Raw genomic sequence first — 21258 nt, 5'->3', positions numbered from 1 at the left:
TAGGAATGTAAATCAGTACAAATACTATGGAAATCACTATGGAGGGTCATTAAGAAACTAAAATACACTGTCATATGATCCTGCAGTCTACTCCTGGGCATATACAAAAGTATGTTTTGTCAGCATATTTGTACATCCATATTTGTAGCAGCACTGTTAACCATAGCAAAATTATGGGATCAGCATAGGTGTCCATCAATGAATGAAGAAAATGGGGTACGTGTGTAATTGAATATTACTCATCAGTGAAAAGAATGACATTATGTATGTAGGAAAATTGATGGAAACGGAGACCATAATGTTAAGTGAAATAAACCAGTCTCAGGAAAAGAAATATTGTATGCCTTTTCTCTTTTATGGAATCTAGCCACACAAAAATGAGAGACATGATTGTAAAGGGGGGACTTTGAGTAGGAGGGGGAGGGTAAAAGAATGTGGAGAGAACGTTAATGTAGTTGAAGTACTTCATATATATGACTAGACACAAAACTAGAAAATAAAACCCTTTAATAATTGCTTTATAAAGGAGGATATAGACTCATGCCTATAATCTTAGCTACTCAGGAGGCTGAGATCTGAGGATTGATATTCAAAACCAGCCCATACAGGAAAGTTTATGTGACTCTTTAACAGCCAAAAAGCCAGAAGTGGCACTGTGGTTCAAGTGGTAGAGTGCTAGCTTTGAGCAAAAAACAAGCTCAAGGACAGAGACCAGGCCCTGAGTTCAAGTCTCAGGACAACCTCCAAAATAAAGGAGAATAGTGATTGCTCTAGTATCCCATATACTTAAATCAGCATGACAAAGAGATTAGCATGGCCATGCACAAAGATAACGTGTTGATAGGCATTAAGGCATCTACATGTGATTGATATATTCATGGGCAGTGTGGTTTAGCTGGCTTCATTTTTTTTGCATTTGCCTAGTAAATGATAAAAAATAATATGATCAAATGGGAAATTAGTGTATGTTCATATCATTGCCTAACATATCAGTGATATTGAAATAAATCAGCATTTTAAAATGTGTACTAGCAGAACTAACAGCACTTAGTTTTACTCATTTCTTTTCTTTGCCAGTCTTGGGGCTTGAACTCAGGGCCTGAGCACTATCCCTGGCTTCTTTATGCTCAAGGCTAGAACTCTACCACTTGAACCACAGTGCCACTTCTGGCCTTTTCTATAAATGTGGTGCTGAGGATTCGAACCCAGGGCTTCATGTATACGAGGCAAGCACTCTTGCCACTAGGCCGTATTCCCAGCCAGTTTTACTCATTTCTTTCAATGTCCTATATGTAGAAGATTGATTTCTTTCTTTCTAAGTTCTCATATTTGAATTTTCTCATAGCTTGCTCATTTTCCAATCATTCTCTTTAAAAAAATGGTCATGGCTTTATCCCTGTCATGATTCTTCTTTCATATACATATATGTGTACATCAGTGCATGGTAATTACAGAATATAAAGCCATGCATATCAGTAGCTCATGCCTGTAATCCTAGCTATTCAGGAGTCTGAGATCTGAAGATTGTGGTTTGCACAGGAATTAGTTTAATTTAAATTGCTCCTAATTGAACCTATTAGAAATAGCTCTAGGGCTGGGACTGTGACCTAGTGGCAAGAGTGCTTGCCTCGTATACATGAAGCCCTAGGTTCAATTCCTCAGCACCATGTATATAGAAAAGGCCAGAAGTGGCACTGTGGCTCAAGTTGGCAGCCAGGGACAGTGCTCAGGCCCTGAGTTCAGCCCCAGGACTGACAAAAAAAAACCACTCTAAGAATCTATGCATGCATACATTCATGTATGTATGTATATAATTATAAATGCGTATTTTAAGCTAATTGAAAGGCTGAGTCCAGAGAATAGCAAATTTGAGGTCCATTTGGGCACGTGAACAAGAACCTGTCAAAAATAAAAAGGTCTGGCTGGGTGCTGGTGGATCACACCTATAATCCTAGCTACTCAGAAGGCTGAGATCTGAGGATCTTACTTATAAGCTGGCTGGGGCAGGAAAGCCCATTAGGCTCTTAATCACCAATTAGCTACCAAAAATTCTGAAAGTGGAGCTGTGGCTTAATTGGTAAGAGTGCTCATCTGGGGCAAAAAAAAAAAAAAAAAGCTCAGCCACAGCACACAGACACAGTTCAAGCCCCAAGACTAGCCCAAATGAATGGAGGAGTGGGTGGATGAATAAATAATAAGTAGGTATGGGTTATAGCTCAGTAGTAGAATGATTTTCTAGCATGCACTGGATACTTGTCAATGTCAGCACCACTAAAATTTTTAAAATATGTATTTAAAATAAATGATTGTGTCCCCATACTATCTGCAATATGGATATCCTTTCATGTCAATACATACAGGTTTACAACATTATTTTTATTATTAATTTACTTTATTGTTATATAGGTGATGTACAGAGGGATGACAATTACATGAGTCAGGTAACGAGTACATTTCCTTTTGTACAGTGTCATCTGTTCCCTTACTCTGGCCCAGTGCCTCCCTCCTGTCTCTACCCCTGAGTTGTGCAGTTCACTTTCATCAGTGCCCAGTGAGCTCCACTGCTGCACTTTCCCCCCCTTTTTCCCTCCAGTTCTGTACCCTCCTATGAACCTTTGTGAAGATATACACACAAATACATCATACATAAGATAAAGAAGACAATCATCAAAAAATAAAAACTAAAATTTAAAAAAAGAGAAGAGAGGTCTCTTGTTTCCATATCTTGGCGTTCATTTCAGTATTTGTACTATTTTATATCAATATTCAGAGGCACTTGGCCATTGTGCCTTTGTGGTTCTTTCCTAAAAGTATCCTCTTTTGGCCTCACTGTGTGTAAATATCTAGAATCCTGCATAATAGATCATATCTCAGTGTATTTTAGATCTCATTTCCACATATCAGATAGCATATGCACCGTTTGTCTCTGAGCTTGCTTCACCGAACATGATTTGTCCTCGTTCCATCCATTTCCCTTACAGCATCATTTTTATTTGAGAATATACGGGAGAAAATGTGCTATTTTAACCACTTTTAAGTACACAGTTAATGGCATTAAATTCACAATTTTTTTCATCTTCTAAAACGGAAACTTTTTACTTATTAAACAGTTTGGTCCTTCTTTCCTTGACTTCAACATCGGCGGTATGGCTTCCCTTTTCCTTTTTTCTATTTACCAACCTGATTGGCTTTGTTTACTTTGTTCCCACTCAGGTTCTAAGAACTGAATCTAGGTTTTCATGCATGCTTATAGTTATCTTAATACTCATTGTTTGGTTTATTAGTACAGATTCAATTTTTTAACCCATATTGTGTTTGTCTCTTGCTTTTAAACTTTGAAAATGTGTCGATGTCAAGGGAGATGACACTTGTAAATTAAGTAAGTTATATCATCCTATGCCTGATTTTCCCATTTGTAACCATCAACTATCATTTTATAGCCAGGTACAAACACTAGTGTGAGTTAAAAAAAATTCCCCTCTCTCTTTCCCAGTGTTTCCCTCCCATTGCCACCCACAAGTTGTATCGTTCATTTTTATTTTCAACAGTGTCAGTGAGTACCACTGCTTTGTTTGCCCTTTGTCCCTCCACTTCTGTGCCTCCCTGATCCCCCCAAACACAGATATAGAAAGCAAAACAAAAACAAGATTAAAAACTTGGGTTTCCATTTCCTGGTTCATTTTGATAAATATTATTTTATAGGAGCAGAGGCACATAGGCATTGAGTCATTGTGTTCCTCCTCTACGAGTATCCTCTTTTGGTCTCTGTGTGTCTAAAGTCCTATACAGTTTATCATGTAGTGTGACTTAAAAATAAATTGGTTGTTATTAGTAAGGTGTTTACAGAGAGAGGCTACCATTTCATACCATTTCAAAATTAGGTTATGAGTACATTTCTTTTTTGTAGGTCATGGGACTTGAAAGGCCAGGGCTTTGCCCCTTGAGCCACAATGCCACTTCCAGTTTTCTGGCGATAAATTGGAGGCAAGAGTCTCATGGACTTTCCTGCCCAGGCTGGCTTTGAACCATGATCCTCAGATCTCAGCCTCCTGATTACGGGTGTGAGCCACTGGCACCTGGCTACATTTCTTTTTTGGACAATTTCACCCATTTCTTTACTTTTCCTTTTGCTTGCCCCTAGCATCCCTGCCCACAAATGACATAGGTCATTTTCGACTTTTCATTCAGCCTAGTGTATACTGAACAGCATGATTGCCTTTGTTCACCCTTCTCTCTCCCTTTCTATGTCTCTCTTTACCTCCCAGCCCTCAAAAGAATCAAAAAAACCATCACCATCAACAACAAAAAGCCCCAATGTTTTCATTTCCTGGAGTTAATTTCAATAAATAGTATTCTAAATGTTCAGAGACGTTACAACCTTTGTGTTTCACCCATAAGTGTATCCTCCTTTAGTCTGACTGTTGGAATGGCTAGGTTATCTCCAGTCATATTTTAGATCAAGCTTCCACATATGAGAGAAAACGTGCGCCATTTTCACTCTGAGCTTGGCTTACCTTGCTAAGCATGATTTGTTCATGGTCCATTCATTTTAAGGCCTTCCAGTCTTCATATCACTTCCTAACCTTTTCCAAATCCTACTCTTTAGGCTTGCTCAAGTTCTCATCTGTTGCTGGCTCTTGAATGTGTGAAGCTTAGATTTTAGTGTTCTCTTGGCAAAGCCCCATAGTTTTCTTTACACTGTGGTTCTCAAACTTCAGCTGCATCTTTGTGGAAGGTCTGCTGCTTTGATAATGTGCATTTCAAACAATTTGCTGATGCTGCCAATCTGAAGACCATCCTTTGGAACTATTGCTTTACCATGAGCGTAGTTCTTATAGCTCCTCTTTTCAGTAACCAGCACCAAAGTAAAACAAGATTATGTTGAGTTATCACTGATGGCTCATGCCTATAATCCTAGTTATTCAGGAGGCTGAGATCTGATTATCACAGTTTAAAGCCAAGAAAAGTCCATGAGACTCTTCTATAAACTGACCATCAGAAAGATAGGCAGAGCCAGGTGCTGGTGGCTCGTGCATGTAATCCTATCTAATCAGGAGGCTGAGATCTGAGGATCTCAATTGGAAGCCAGCCGGGGTAGGAAAAGTATGTGAAGCGTGTATTGCTAATAAACTACTCAGAAAAAGCCGGAAGTGGTGCTGTGGCTCAAGTGGTAGAGTGCTTGCCTTGAGCAGGAAAGAGCTCAGGGACCACGTCCAGGCCCTGAGTTCAAGCTCAGGAGAGCCAGAAGCTAGAGGCGTGGCCTAAGTGGCAGAGTGCCAGTTTTGAGCAGAGAAAGAAAGGTAAGGGAAAAGATGTCCAGCTCATCTCTCTCTCTCTCTCTCTCTCTCTCTCTCTGTCTCTGTCTCTCTCTCCTCTCTCTCTCTCTCTGTCTCTCTCTCTCTCTCTCCTCAGTGCTTTACACTTGTTATCCCAGCTGCCCAGCTGCTCCCGAGGATGAGATTCAGATGACTGCAGATTGAGATCAGCCTAACTGAAAATGTCATCAGGATGATACGTCCAGTCTTACCCAACAGAAAGGCTGTGTGGGATGGTGTGCACCTGTCATCCCAAAGATGCAGTAAATATAAACAGGTGGACCCCGGTTCAGGTTTGCCAGAACAAAGAGCAAGGCCCTTATTTGAAAAATAAGCAAAATGCAATGACTGCAGGGGCTGCCTAGTAATTGTAAGGTTCTTGTCAGCACTGATTGGCAAGAAGCACCTCTATGGCCCTCACAAGTTTGCAGGGTGACCACGTGAGAGGAGGACACCAGGCGGCGCTCTAGCGCTCGCTCGCCTGTCCGGCTTCCGGTCGCGCAGGCGCAGTGGGCCCCGGGTGCGCTATCCTGGACTAGTCCAGCCTTTCAGGTAGGGCGTTAGCGGCTTGCCGGGGCGGCGCGGGGCGGCGCGGGGCGGCGCGGGGTGGTCAGCGGGAGGCGACGGCAACGCGATGTCCTCAGGATCTGCACCTGGCTAGACCTGGTCCCCGGAGCCCAGGCCCGGGTGGGAGCTCCAGCCCCAAGCAGTCACTTTGCTCGCGCTCCCGCGCCTCTGCTGGGCTGCAGACAGCGCTTCTGTGGTTTTGTTTTTGATGGTGTTTTTCCTCTTCCTCTTTCTTATTTTTGGGTTAGAAAGACCCTCAAGTCACCATCCTGATCCTAGGTTCTGGACCGCTTGCTCCAGAAATATCAGATGCGCCAAAGCGTGGCTAAAGCCACTGTGTCACAGGAGAAATGCTGGGTCTGAGGCCAACAAACCGCCACCCATTGAGATTGATTAGAGGTTAACACTGAAAATCAGTTGAATTTTTGGATGAGTGTTTTTGCTGAGAGCGAATGAGGTCTTTGGATTAGTTAAAAGGCTATCAAAATGAGAGTTTATTGCTTAATAATGCGGGTTCAACATAGATTTGAATATATTATAGTTTTTTGCATAATTTTGTAACTGATGTTAATAGCTTTTAAAAATTAAGATTACCATTATTACGAGTTTGAACTCTTGGCCTGTCTTTTTTGTCCCTAACTGGCACTCTACCACTTGGGCCATACTTGAACTTCTGGCTTGTTACTGGCTAATTGGAGATAACTGTCTCGCATAGATTTGTCTGCCAGGCTAGCTTCCAACCACATTCTCAGAGCAGAAGAAGTTGCTTTGACTCATGGTTTCTGGAAGCAGAGAGAACACAGGAAGGGGCTAGGGTTCCAATATCCCTGAAGAAAACCTCTCTAATGGCCTTTACTTGGCTGGGAATAGTGCTTGCCTTATATACATGAAGCCCTGGATTCGATGCCTCAGCACCACATATATAGAAAAGGCCAGATGTGGCGCTGTGGCTCAAGTGGCAGAGTGCTGGCCTTGAGCAGAAAGAAGCCAGGGACAGTGCTCAGGCCCTAAGTTCAAGCCCTGGACTGGCAAACAAACAAACCAATGACCTTTACTTCCTTTACCCTCTAGAGAATACTTACCCAAGTAAGTATGAATATGAAAAAAGTGTGGAGCACAGGTTATGTGGATTTAGAGAATGACAAGCAGATGCAGATTTATAATGAAGCTTGTAGACTCTTCACTTGTACTGATCTCCTGTAAAACTCTGGTAAGGGTCCAGCAATTTAATTTTTATAAATGTGTGCTCTTTTAAGAGCACCTCTCCCCTCTCCAAATTGTGTAAACTCCATAAAACCAGAATCCACCCTTAGAGGCAGTGGGCAAAGGGAGAATGTAGAGTAGAAGATATTTTGTGAATTGAAAGGATTAATGGTGAAGTTAGTTTGAGAGAAGGAATGGTGGATGACAAGTATTAAAAAGAGATGAACAGGGAAAATATGTATCCTGTATCTGGAAATGTAAATGCAACATTTGAGTATCAAACAGAATGCCCAGTATAAAATACTCTACAAAATATGTTAGACAATGAAATGTATTACATGTCATTGTTATGTTTTCATTTGATATTTAGTTTAATTTTCACTTACTTGTTATGAAAGACAGGGAAAAAACAATTTCAGAAAGAACTTATTAAATTCTCTTAAAATGAACACAAACTCTTGAATGTATAAAGATAGGAAAATGCCACAATCAAAGCAATAAACATTTTGGGTTTGATATAAGTCTCTCAAAGACCATATTTCATCATCTATGTGTAAACTTTTATACTGATCCTGATTATGGATACTTTGTTGTCCATATATCCTATTCCCCATTGTAAAGATTAACACACTCAATAATTTTCTTTCTCAGCTAATTAGTAAATTCAGTAAACTAAATTTTGCTACCTCAGTATATGTTTACACATGGGAATTTACAATTATTAAAAATGCTAGACTATATTAAGAGCTACAAAAGAAGAAGGAGGAGGAGAAGAGAGATGAAGAGCAGATGATTCAGGCTGAGATCAGGAAGAAATAGATTGCACATGATCAGATAGTGTGTTTATTTTTATTTATTTTTTAAATGTCATTCCTGGGGCTGAAACTCAGGCCCTGGACTCTGCCCCTGAGCTTCTTTGCTCAAGACCCAGCTTTTTGGTGGCTTTGAGCCATGATCCTCAAATCTCAGCTTCCTGAGTAGCTTAAGATTACAGGCACGAACTACTGGAGCCTGACAGTGCATTCCTAACTAGTACCTGCTGTATGCCAGGCATGAGGGCACCGTTGAGCTCAGAAGTTAGTTTAGAAGAAGAAGGATGTGTGAGTCTGGATCCTGGCATTCCCAAAAGGATGTTTTTGAGCAGAAAAGACACTCTGGGGCTGGGATGGGATAAAGGGAAATGTCTCAAAAAGTAGACCCTGGATTGCTTCCCCACTGTCAAAAACAAAAAAGCCCTCACAAAATCTCACAGAAAAAGGAACAAATTTGACAAAGCCAAGTAGACACTTGTTTTATTTACTTATTTTTCTCTTGAAACATTTCATTAAAGAAAAAAGATCTCATCTGCTGTATGGAGAATGGATTGGAAAAGAAGGGAGAGACAACACGACAGGAAGCAGTTACAAAGCCCAGGTGAGCACCACCAATGGATGGTGCCAGAGCAAGGCTACAGGGAGGGGCAGGTGTGAACAGACCGGAATGGAGGCTGTGCTTTCAAAGGCAAGGGTGGGAGGAATCAAGTTATGGAGGAATTTTACTTGAGTGGGTGGGAAGGATGTCTGAATTCATGGAATAGGAGCCCTGGAGAGGCCATGCTGGGGAATGAGGGAAATACTGAGTTTAACTGTAGACATCCCAGACCCTGAAGAGCCTTTTTTGTTGTTTTTGTTGTTGTTGCTAGTCCTGGGGCTTGGACTCAGGGCCTGAGCACTGTCCCTGGCTTCTTTTTGCTCAAGGCTAGCACTCTATCACTTGAGTCACAGCGCCCCTTCAGGCTTTTTCCATATATGTGGTACTGAGGAATCGAACTCAGGGCTTCATGTATACAAGCCAAGCACCTTACCACTAGGATATATTCCCAGCCCCTGAAGGGCCTCTTGAGTAAAGCATTTCAGAAGAAAGAGGTGGGCTGCAGTAGAGACTTAGTAGAGACTTAGAAGTCAAAAGCATTTTAGAAGGCCACTAAAACCATTGCATAGAGACAGGCTCCCTCCCTCCTTTCCTTCCTTCTTTCCTTCCTTCCTTCCTTCCTTCCTTCCTTCCTTCCTTCCTTCCTTCCTTCCTTCCTTCCTTCCTTCTTTCCTTCCTTTTCCTTTCTTCCCTCCCTTTTTTGCTCAATGCTGACAATGCTCTATGTCTTGAACTTACTTTACTTTTTTATGTGTGCCAGAACTAGGACTTGAACTCAGGGCCTGGGTGCTGTCCCTTAGTTTTTTCACTTGAGGTTGGTTGAACTACAGCTTCACTTCTGCCTCTTCAGTGGTTAAATGGAGGTAAGAGTCTCACAGACTTTCCTGCCCAAGCTGACTTTGAACCATGATTCTCAAATCTCAGCCTCCTGTGTAGCTAGGATTACTTACTTTGTTCTAAATATAGATGAGCAAGACTCCTTTTATCTATTTCTTTAGAGTACCTTTCAAGAATGGGGTGCATGTGGAAGAAGCTTTAGAGGCTCAAGTCTGAGTGATAAACGCTGTTCAGTTTCCGTTGAAGTCTTTGAAGATGATGTGAAGAGATATGGGCCTGGAGTCTTTATGAGAAAGGTAGGAACTTGACCATCCTGGACACTGACAGATATTGTGAGGAAGTGAGAAGGTGGACTTACTTAGGCAAGATAGCTGTCCAGTGAAGCTAAAGCAATTGCCTAAGTGTTTTCTTTTTTTTTTTTTATTGTATATATGTTTATTGGAACTAGGAAAGGGAAGGGGAACATCAAAGATAGGGTAAAAGGCGAACCAATGCAACAGTGTAAGTGTTTTCTTAAGTACCTCTTTTTTAATTTTTATTTTTCTGCCAGTACTAAGACTTGAACTCAGGGTCTAGGAGCTGTCCCTTTGCTTTTGCACTGGGGAATAGCACTCTTGCCACTTAAGCCACAGCTGCACTTGTGTCTATTTTTTGGATAGTTAATTGCAAATAAGATTCTCATAGACTTTGCTGGCCCAGTCTGATGTTGAACCTTGATCCTCAGATCTCAGCCTCCTGAAATTAGGATTGCTGGTATGAGCCACTGGCACTCAATGGGTTAATTAGTTTAAATATTTCATGATTAGAGAGGTGGCAGTGTTGTTGTGCTGACCCTTAGCCCACAGCCTGGGAACTGGAAGGAGAGAGCCCTCATTTTTGAATTTATATGAGTTCAATAATGGGAGCAAAAGAATGGATTTTTGTGGAAAAGATTTGAGTTCAGGAGACATTTTTCCTTTAAAAATTGAGATATAAATCACATGCCATAAAACCACCATTTTAAAGTATGTAATTGAGCCATTTTTAAGTATATTTCCAAGATTGTGCAACCATCATTAGTCTCTTTATTGAACAAGCAATCACAGTCTCGTAAATAGCCATTGTTTATCTTCCTGATCCCATAAGTTGTAGCAGCCCCTAAACTGTTTTCTGATCATATAGATTTGCTTATTCTGGGCATTTTATGTAAATAGGCTTATATAGTGACTGGCTATATTTTTTGAGGTTATTCCTGTTGTAGCATGAATTGGGCTTTATTCTTTTTATAATTAGATAATTTTCCACATAATGATATAGCACATTTCATGATATAGTTCATGAGTTGGTGTATTATTTGGATTATTTCCACCATTTGGGTATTCTAAATTATGCTGCTTTGACCATATATCTGTAAGTGTTTGTGTCAATGTGTTTTCAGTTCTCTTGGGCATATTCTGAGCAATAGAATTATTTTCTATTAGATGACCTCTGATTAGCGTAGAAATAACAGGTAACCTTCCACAATGGCTGTATTTTACATTTTTTTTTTTAGCATTATATAAGGATTAGAGTTTCTCTGTAAACATTCCATGTCTGATTTATTATTATAATCATCAGGGGCAGATAGGAAGTAGTCTACCATGAGAAGTAGTATCTCATCATGATTTTTTTTCAGGTCCTGCAGTTTGAACTTAAGGCCTTGTATTTGGTTGGCTTGCATGTTCAGCTGGTACTCGACCACTTGAGCCATGCCCCCATCTTGGTGTTTTTGCTGAATATTTTGGAGATGGAATGTTCTTTTTCTTTTTTGGTCTGAGAACAGGACTTGAATTTGGTACCTGATGCTTTCACTTGTTGGCTACCAACTGAGCTCCCATCCCTGGAGATGGAATCTTGAGGACTTTCTGTTCAGATTGACTGCGACCCATGCTCATCTGGGTTTTAGTCTCCTCTGTAGCTTGGATTACAGCTACCAGTACCTGGTTTATTTGCCTTGATGGCAAATAAAATTGAACATTTTTTCATGTGTTTGTTGACTATCTGGATGTTTACTTTAGGGAAATGCCTATTTAGGTCCCTTACCTATTCAAAAATAGATTTTTATTGTTGAGTGAAATATTTTGAGTTGTCCATCAGACATTTAAAAGTGAAGAAAGCAAGCCTTAACTTCTAGCAGAGGCTAGGATTGAACCTGTTATTTCTGGGGCCCATCAGCAGGTGGAGATAGAAAGCAAAGAATCTGGGGAGGTCTAAGTTCTAAGCCTGGAGGACCTATCACATGGAGAGATGAGAAGGAGCCACCAAAGAGTGGTTTCCTGGAAACCAAGTAAGGAAAGTGCTTTATGTAACATGGACTGCTTGCTAACTGGTGAGGTGTTTGGTCAGATAAAATCAGTTTGAGTGTGTCGGGGCCTCTGAGGACCCCTTCTCCTCACTTCTCCGGAGGAGATGCCCAAATGTTGGGGTCTCTAGGACCCCTTCCCCCACCCTATCTCCCGGGGGAATGCCTGAACTGCAATTCTATGGAAGAAACTCCTCCCTACCCCTCATACCGGCAGAAGGAGTAAGGCGTGTCCTTACCGGATAGCTCTAAGCTCAAGTGGGATGCCGAAATCCCTTCCTCGGTCCCCCATAATGTGTCAGGAGCCGCAGGACAAAGATATCGGGGAGACGGTTGGATGGTTGAATGGGTCTCTGCCGCCCAGAGGGCGGGGAGAAGGATTTATTACGATGACAAAGGCGGAAGGGGAAGGACTTGGGGTGACTGACTGATTGGCTTACTGGGATGCCCATCAGGTAATGTCATGAAACTTCCTCTGTGGGTGGGGATCACAATCCCCCAAGGGCCAACACGTGCTCACCCCAGGGGCTGGGGCTTCTCTTCCTGTTAAAGGCTAAAGGGAATATGGCCTAGTGGTAAAGTGCTCGCCTCGTATACGTGAAGCCCTGGGTTCAATTCCTCAGCACCACATATAGAAAAAAAGCCAGAAGAGGTGCTGTGGGTCGAGTGGTAAAGTCCCTTGAGCAAAAATAAGCCAGGAACAGTGCTCAGGGCCTGAGTTCAAGCCCCAGGACTGGCAAAAAAAAAAAAAAAAAAAAAAAAAGGCTAAAGCCAGCTGTGGCCTCTTAAAGGCACAGCTGTCCCCAACATGAGTGGGCCAACAGTGCGGTGGAGGAGTGATGAGAGAATGGATTTGGGTACTCTGATGGAGTTGTTGAAAAGGAACAAGAGAACTAACTAGGGTAATAGAAGGGGAAAGTGGGGTGAAGATGAGATGTTTTAGGTAAGGTGGAAGTCATGGCTTTCTGGTAGTGTCACAGAAGGAGAGAGCTACTGGAGCAATGAGTTCCTAAGCCAGGAGAAAGGCTTGTTTTGTAGTAACAGGAGAGAAAGTAGTTTGGGAACTTGCAGAAATACTCTGATTGCTTCTGTGTTTCAGTGAAACAAGAACCAAGAATAAAAGTGGGGAAGGGTAATATAAGTTTGAAGAGAAATGGTGACCTGGTCCAACCTAAGTAAGGCCTTGTAGAACTAACTAAACTTTGGGCTAATGAGAAGTGCTACAAGTGAGGAAAGAAAGGGTTGCAAAATTTTGGAGGATGGAAAGTTAAAATGAGGTAGTAGGTTTTTGTTGTTTTTTTTTTTTATGAGCTTCACACCAAGCAGGGCTGTATAGGCATCAAGATCAAGTCTGGATTATAGGAGAACAGATTGGGACAACACAGGCTACTCAGAAATCCTGGGACTCTGATCCCACATTAACCTACAGGTTTTGGTGGCAGTGGCCAGACTGAGGACTGCTCTGTGGCTTCTGCACCCCCCTGGAAAGTGAAAGTCTGAGGGACACCTAGGCTCCAGCATGCCATGGGAAAGGGGGTGTTAAACAGCTTTTTCTTTTTTATTCCCCCCCCCCTTTTTTTTTTTTTTTTTTTTTTTGCCATTCCTGGGCCTTGAAGTTGGGGCCTGAGCACTGTCCTTGGCTTTGTTTTGCTCAAGGCTAGCACTCTGCCACTTAAGCCACAGCGCCACTTCAGGTCATTTTCTATGTATGTGGTGCTGAGGAGTCGAACCCAGGGCTTCATGTATATGAGGCAAGCACTCTTGCCACTAGGCCATATTCCCACCCCCAGCTTTTTTTTTTTTTTTTTTTAACAAACCTCTTTTTTGGTACTTCGCACAGCACAGAGAGCTTTCACACCAGCCCCTGCAACCAACCACTGATCACCTCGGATATCTGGGTAGATACCTAGGCAGGAGAAAGAAGACACTCCTAGAAGGTAACCATGGACATCTCAGGACACTTCTATCCCTAGTGTTCCTGTGCCTCTCAGGGCTGGCGCTCAGTGGGCATACATCAGAAAGGCCAGACCTGTCACACCGAGTGCTTCTATTCTGTTTCATAAGGAGCTGCTGCATCCAGCACTCTGAGGGAGAAGCACCCACTGCCCAGGGTCTATCCTTAGGGCTGCCCCTTTCCAAAGCCCCCCATTCACAGCCATAAAGTGGCTCCTGTGCTGGAATCTTTGGTTACCTACTTCCAGGGACACCTGAGTCCTCTTTCCCAGATTCATCACCATTATTTTACTGTAGGAATTTTTCCACTCTTATTGCCAGTGTGTTCTAAGTAGTCTCTGAGCTTCAGTCCTTCTACAGAATAGTCTTTGCTTATTAAAAATGCTCAGGATTTGGGATGGGGTAGAGAAGCTCAGTAATAGAACACTCATCTAGCATACATAAGATATTAGTTCAATCAAATAATCACAAAAACAAACCTGAAGGTTTTATTTTGTTCTTGCTGTGCTTGGGATAAAACCAGGGACTTGTACACGTTTACCATTGAGCACATTCCTGGCCTGCTCAGACAGGAACATCCTAAATCCTCAGCCGAGATCAGGAGGCCTCTACTTATTACCTTAACTAATCTTTTTTATCTTTTGCTGTAGCCCCATTGGAGTAACAAATAAATATTCTGCTTCTATTTCAGTAAATATTCATAAATAGCTACTTAGTGTAAACTACTGTGGGTGAGATAAAGTCAAACACCAATATCTTCCTTCTAACCTAATCTAATCTGAATGAATCCAAATTTTAGTTCGTAATCAAGAATATTTATTATGGGAGCAGCTGACATCGAGCCTAATCAGACCTCCCTTGTGCTAGACAGTGACACCAAAGGTAACTGAACTTGTGAATGTATGAGGCATGAGAGATACGGCCATTTCTGGACCGCCTTCTGTGTCATCCAAACTCCTTCACAAAAATAAAGATGAACATTGTCTGTAATTATTATTACTCCTTGTCTCCTACTAGGAGCTGACACAGGATAACAGCATGGAAGGGAAACCCCAGGAGAGCAGGAAAGGTCTCACCCACAAAGCTGTCCCCCGGGTAGTTGGCCTGCTACTCACCATGGCCCTCATGAATGTGCTTCTTTACCTCTGCCTCAACCAATTTTTCATTTCCCTTCAACGATCTACCGAGGACCCCAGGTCCTGTCCTTATGGTTACTTCAGAATGGGGCAGATGAAAAACTGCTCTCCCTGGCTATCCTGTGAGGAGCTGAGGACAGAAGTGAGGCAGTTAAAGCGCACTGGGGAAGGAGCTGTGAAGAGAGTAAGTACACCTGTTACTCATCGGTGTCATCTTTTTTTTGCTGCTGGTCATGGGCTCCAATTCTGGGCTTGGACACTGTCCCTGAGCTCCTTTTTGCCCAAGGCTAGTGCTGTACCACTCAAACCACAGTACCACTTCTGGATTTTTCTATGATTAATTGGAGATAAAGAGTCTAACAGACTTTTCTGCCAGGGCAGGCTTCAAACCTCAGTTCTCAGATTTCAGCCTCCTGAGATTGGCGTCATCTTTTTGGGATTTGGCCTTCTGTGCTATGAGCCGTAATAAACCAGGTATTGTGATGGGCACCTTAGTCCCAGCTGCTCAGGAGGCTGAAGTAGGAGGACCACTTGGGCCTAGGACTTTGAGCCTAGCCTGAGCAATATAGTGAGTCTGGTTCCAAAAACAAACAAAACAAAACAAAAAGTCAGAGATGACTAGACTCTAGACAATGTTTAGCCTAATAAGATAAGATAGTCCAGAGGGGCTGGGGGGTGGGGAGGGAAAAAAGGTACTTGTGTAAAGGAACACTATATTAATAGAAAACTAGTACAGTAACTTTAGAGTACTTAGTTATTATCATCCAACCCCTACGTGGAATGTTTTGTAGCCATTATACTGTAATTAGGAAAACATGTTTTCTATTCCAAAATCACCTGTTTATGTAGAAAACTACAAAAATGTAAAAGGTGAAGGGATTAGGAATCATTTCTCCTTTTTTTTTGGTCAGTAATGGGGCTTGAACTCAGGGCCTTGGTGCTGTCCCTGAGCTCTTTTGCTCAAGGCTAGTGCTCTACCACTTTGAGCCCTGGCTCTACTTCCAAATAATTTCTTCTTTGTTTTCAAACTAAGATGATACTTTTCCCTCACCAAAGATTGAATTCAGTTCTCAAAGCTCCAAGAGCCTTTGATTCATTGCCAGCAAGTATGTGTGTCACCTCATCTGGTTGGTGTTTCTATGAAGACTCTCAAGTCATTGACTGGCCTACTGACCAGTCAGTGGCTGTGGCAGCCAGCTAAGGATTATGGAACCAAGATATGTTCTTGTGTATGGCTGGTTTAATACTGACAAAAGATAAGGAGAGAACAGGAAACATACCTTTGGAATCCCAGCTTGATGTTGCAGCTTTTGTTGAAGAAACAAGGAACCATGGCTGCTTCCTTCTGAATATGGACAGGACATGTCTTAAAAAAAAAAATCATTTGTTTGTGCCAGGCACTGATGACTCATGCTTCAGTAACCTAGCTACCCAAGAGGCTGAGATCTCAGGATCATGGTTTAAAGCCATCCTGGGCAGGAAAGTCCATCAAGCTGCCACTAAAAGCTGGAAGTGAAGCCGGGACCAGTGGCTCACACCTGTAATCCTAGACACTCAGGAGGCTGAGATCTGGGGATCAATCACAGTTCAAAGCCAGCCTGAGAAGTAAAGTCGTGAGACTCTTATCTCCAATTAACCACCAGAAAACTGGAAGTGGTGCTATGGCTCAAGTGGTAGACCACTAGCCTTGAGCTGAAGATCTCAGTGACAGTGCGCAGGCCCAGAGTTCAAGCCCCACAAGTGACCAAAAAAGAAAAAAAAAATGCTAGAAGTGGAACTGTGGCTTAGTGGTGGAGTACTAGCCTTGAGCAAAAATGCTACCACCATGCCTGGCTATAGACAGAGTACTTTTCTAAAGGAAGGATCCAGTTAGGGTGAAGTGATAGGAATTTATGTTATGTAAAGTACTTTACTCATTTTAGGGGCTGTAGGTGCAGCAGTGATAAAAGCAAATATACTGTCTCTTTTGCTAGTGTTTGACTCTCCAAGAGTCAAACTTTAAAAACCAATTATATAATATGATATGCTGGTATCATGTGTTAATGAAGACAAAGCAGGCCAAGGAAAGAGACTAGTAGGCTTTTGCTCTAGGTGGCCAAGGGAGGGCTTTGATCAGAGGGACATGAAGCTATGATGAGAATGTGGACACCTGGTAAGAAAGATAAATCTGTGAAGTGGCCAAAGAGGCAATCTACCTGATGGTTTAAGGACCAGGAAGGATACCATTTTAACCAACTAGTAGTGAGGAGGAGAAAATAACTGGTACATACTTGTTTTCTTTTTCTTTCTTTTTATGCCAGTCCTGGGGCTTGAGCTCAGGATCTTGTGCTCTTGCTTAGCTTTTATACTCAAGGCTGGTGCTCTACCACTTGAACTACACCTCTACTTTCAGCTTTTTGCTGATTAACTGGAGATAAGAGCCTTTGAACTGTGATTCTCTTATCTCATCCTCCTGAGTAGGAAGATTGGAGATAGGTTCTTTTCTAGCCTCTGTGTGGCCCTGGGTTTGATTCCTAGCTCTGTAAAAAGGAAAAGAAAACCAAAACTTTTATTTTAGCAATGGAGACACAGTCACAGCATGTAGAAATTGCCTGGGGCAGGGAATCCTGAATTCTGAACTTTCTACCTTCTCTCCGGACTTACACAAAAGATCAGTTTATTTTCTTACTTACAGTACCTCCTGCTTTTCCTAGCTAATAAAAACGAATACTTGAGGCAGTGGTGCTTTCTCTCCTGTGCCATATGTACAGGCAGTATTTGTATAGCATTTCAGCTCCTTCTTTTTTTTTTTTTTTTTTTTTGGCCAGTCCTGGGCCTTGGACTCAGGGCCTGAGCACTGTCCCTGGCTTCTTTTTGCTCAAGGCTAGCACTCTGCCACTTGAGCCACAGCGCCACTTCTGGCCATTTTCTGTATATGTGGTGCTGGGGAATCGAACCCAGGGCCTCATGTATATGAGGCAGGCACTCTTGCCACTAGGCCATATCCCCAGCCCCTCAGCTCCTTCTTTTATAGTTGAAATAAAGCTTCAAAACCAAAGACCATATGAAAATGTTTTCCTTACATATAAATATTGTTGTTTATGGTTTACTGTGCTGCTTTTTAGCACTAATGACTAAAAAGTGTTATTTATTTTCAGTGTATTCTAGGGTTTGGCTTTAGGACTTGGCAGTTGCTGGGCAAGCACCCTGCCACTTTTGAGCCATTCCCTCAGCTCTTTTTGCTTTTAGTTTTGTTTTTGGATAGGATTTAATATAGCTGGGTTAATAAGCCAGCTAAGATGAAATGAGAATCTGTTTGCCTTCCCCAGACTCAATATCTGTGCTGTGCTATTTCTGATAATCCTCCAAGATCATCAACCAACAGCCACTAAGACCAGAGGCGTTCTCTTCTGCCTTAAAATCTTATTCACTAATGTGGTGCTTGCTTTGCTAAATGTTTTTGTTTATTCACAAGTGGGTGGTCTTTACATCTAGACTAAATACAACTCTGTGTCAGCAGAGAGTGGATTTGTGTTTCGTTGGTTTCTGTGTCTTCTGTACCACACCTGTCACTTAGAAGGTATTTGCTTCCCATTCAGCTTTAGGTAAAAGTTTCATTTGATGCTTCTGTGTCTTTGTTTCAGGTATTTCTATCTGAGTGGAAGGAACACAAGGTTTCTCTCTCACGGCTCAGGAGTCTGGAAATGAAAGATGATTTCCTCCATGGACTACAGATGCTAAAATCTCTACAAAGCAAACACATTGTCACGTTGCTTGGCTATTGTGAAGATGACAACAGTATCCTTACTGAATATCACCCCTTAGGTTCTTTGAGAAACCTGGAAGAAACACTAAATCTTTCAAAGTACCAAAATGTGAACACATGGCAGCACAGGCTGCAGTTGGCAATAGAGTATGTCAGTATCATTAACTACCTGCACCACAGCCCTCTGGGCACACTGGTCATGTGTGATTCTAATGACTTGCCCAAGACATTGTCCCAGTATCTGCTCACAAGTAACTTGAGCATTGTGGCAAATGACTTGGATGCCTTGCCCCTGGTGAACCACAGCGCCGGAATGTTGGTGAAGTGTGGCCACAGGGAGCTTCATGGGGATTTTGTGGCTCCGGAACAGCTGTGGCCCTATGGAGAGGACATACCTTTTCATGATGATCTTATGCCTTCCTATGATGAGAAAGTCGACATCTGGAAGATTCCAGATGTCTCCAGTTTCCTTTTGGGTCACGTTGAAGGGAGTGATATGGTTCGATTCCATTTATTTGATATTCATAAGGCTTGTAAGAGCCAGACTCCTGCAGAAAGACCCACTGCTCAGGATATTCTGGATACTTATCAGAAGGTTTTTAACTCACTCAGAGATACTGTAAGGTCTCAGACAAGGGAAATGCTATAAAACCCAGTCTAGTTGTTCAAGGGTGGGATTTAAAGACTGAATCAAAATTACAACAGTTCAACTCTGATAATGGAGGTTGTTGTTTGAACTTGGGGTTTTCATTGTGTTTTGCTGTTTGGCCATGTGCTTCTTTTTCTACATCAATTTGCACATTTGAGTGTGTTCATGTCTCCTGACAGCTCAAGTGGGAACAAGGGCAAAGCAGATCTGATTTAAACATGACTTCACATTTCTGTGGACACTTGCTTTTTGGTAAAGATGTAGAGAATCAATGAAGCTACCCAGTATCTGAATTAACTAATAAAAACATGTAGTCATAAAGAATCCTTACATATCCTAATAAAGTTTGTAAGCTCTTAAGAAATATTAATAGAGATTTTTAAATGGTGCAACATGAAGTAAGTATAGTCATTTATCAAAGAACAACATTTTTTCTTCCCAATTTAAGAAGTGCTGAGTACATGAATGTAGGCATTCACACAGTGAGACCAAAGGAGGACACTCTTAGGGGAGGAACACAAAGGCACAATGCCTCTGTGCCTCTGGTCATATAAAATATTATCAAATTATTATTATTATTATCAAACCCTAGCATAATGGAAACAAATTTTGTTTTTCTTTCTTTGCCTTTGTCTTGTTTGTTCCTTTATCTGCCTTTGGGGTGGGAGAACACACAGAAATGGCAGGACATAGGGTAAACAATTGCAGCTGTGGAACTTAGTAAACACTATGTTGAACTCTGAAACTTGTAGGCAGGGACAGGAGGGAAAAATGGAGAAAGCAAGGAAAGGGTGACATTATTTAAAAAAAAAAAAAATATATATATATATATATACTCATTACCTATCTTATGAAATGGTAACTCCTCGGTACATCACCTCTATATTATGATAACACAAATGAAGATGAAAACCTTTAAAAAAGTAAAAATAGAAAGAGAAATGATGAGGGGGTAGCTCAAAATGGTAGAGTGTTTGCCAAGCATGTGTAATGTCATAGGTTCCATTACTAGTGCTAAGAAAAAAAAAAAAATACTGAACATATGCGGGCTGTAAAACATGTGTTCTCCTTTTGTTTTGTTTTGTTTTTGTTGCCAGTCCTGGGGTGTGGAATCAGGGCCTGAGCACTGTCCCTGGCTTCTTTTTGCTCAAGGCTAGCACTCTACCTCTTGTGCCACAGCACCACTTCCGGCTTTTTTTCTATATATGTGGTGCTCAGGAATCGAACCCAGGGCGAGCACTTTACCACTAGGCCATATTCCCAGTCCCCATGTGTTCTCCTTTTTAAATCACTGTTCTCTGTAGTCTCTGTAGTCTTCTTCCAGTGAGGTAAAAGAACTATGACAGTATGATCTTGAGATCTGGAATGGATAGAAATATCTAAAATAGCAAGTTGAGGTACATTTTGTTACTGGCCTTGAGTGATGCTTTGAAATTTCTCCTGAGCTAAGTTTTCTCTGTGAACTCTTTATATCAACTGTCCCTCATTACTGGAAAGTGTCAGGCATTTCTCCTTGAGTTACATGATTAACTCCTTCAGAAAGTTCTGAACCTGGCCATGGTAGAGCACATCTTTAATATCTGCACTTGTGAGACTGAGGTAGGAAGACTGAGTTTGAGGCCCATGTGGTCTACATAGTGAGACCTTGGCTTGAAAAAACCCCATACTTTCCTATAGTATAAATATCTACACTTTAGGGGATTTGGTATGTATTAATGGTCACTAATAAGGTGGATACAGCTGATGTTTGGAACTAAAGATGCTCTACAGTGGACTCTGCCTTTCCCCAAACTGGAGTAGGTTTCAGAATCATCTGGAATCACAGACAGCTGGAGCCTGTATGAATTCCTTTCTCAATAGATGTTTGGATTCGAGTCTAAGAATTTCCACTTGTAACTGGCTCTTAGTGATGATAGGACTCTCTGGAACTACATATTAAGAAGCACTACACTTCATTGTCAAGTAGGGTACCACTGGCAGTAGGATAGAAAGTATTTTCAGCATGTCCTTCTGTCATGGGGTGGCCCTCACCTGGGGCAAGGCATCCAAGTAATTTGCCACAATGCTCAAGTCACTGTGAAGCTCAAAGGGCACAAGCTTGATCTTGGGTTTATTAGTTAAAA

General features: G+C 41.8%; 1 protein-coding gene across 6 annotated transcripts; it reads left to right on the top strand.

The window, feature by feature from the left end:
- The first annotated feature begins 5831 nt into the window (after nucleotides 1-5831).
- On the top strand, nucleotides 5832-19944 carry Pomk (protein O-mannose kinase). Of its 6 annotated transcripts, none has more exons than XM_048330348.1 (5): nucleotides 5832-5867; nucleotides 8416-8498; nucleotides 9494-9628; nucleotides 14623-14925; nucleotides 18365-19944. In XM_048330348.1, exons 3-5 carry the CDS (start codon nucleotides 9620-9622, stop codon nucleotides 19133-19135), a joined length of 1083 nt encoding a protein of 360 aa, XP_048186305.1. In that variant the 5' UTR covers nucleotides 5832-5867; nucleotides 8416-8498; nucleotides 9494-9619; the 3' UTR covers nucleotides 19136-19944. The 6 variants fall into 6 exon arrangements, with proteins under 6 accessions (XP_048186305.1, XP_048186306.1, XP_048186307.1 ...); XM_048330350.1 differs by lacking the exon at nucleotides 5832-5867 and adding an exon at nucleotides 13493-13589 and having other exon boundaries at nucleotides 8159-8498; XM_048330349.1 differs by lacking the exon at nucleotides 8416-8498 and having other exon boundaries at nucleotides 5841-5867.
- Nucleotides 19945-21258: the final 1314 nt, after the last annotated feature.

The sequence above is a fragment of the Perognathus longimembris genome, chromosome 21, assembly GCF_023159225.1.
Source record: "Perognathus longimembris pacificus isolate PPM17 chromosome 21, ASM2315922v1, whole genome shotgun sequence".
Taxonomy (NCBI): Eukaryota; Metazoa; Chordata; class Mammalia; order Rodentia; family Heteromyidae; genus Perognathus; species Perognathus longimembris.
Note: the sequence above shows the minus strand (reverse complement) of the source record. Positions and strands in the feature narration are given on the sequence as shown.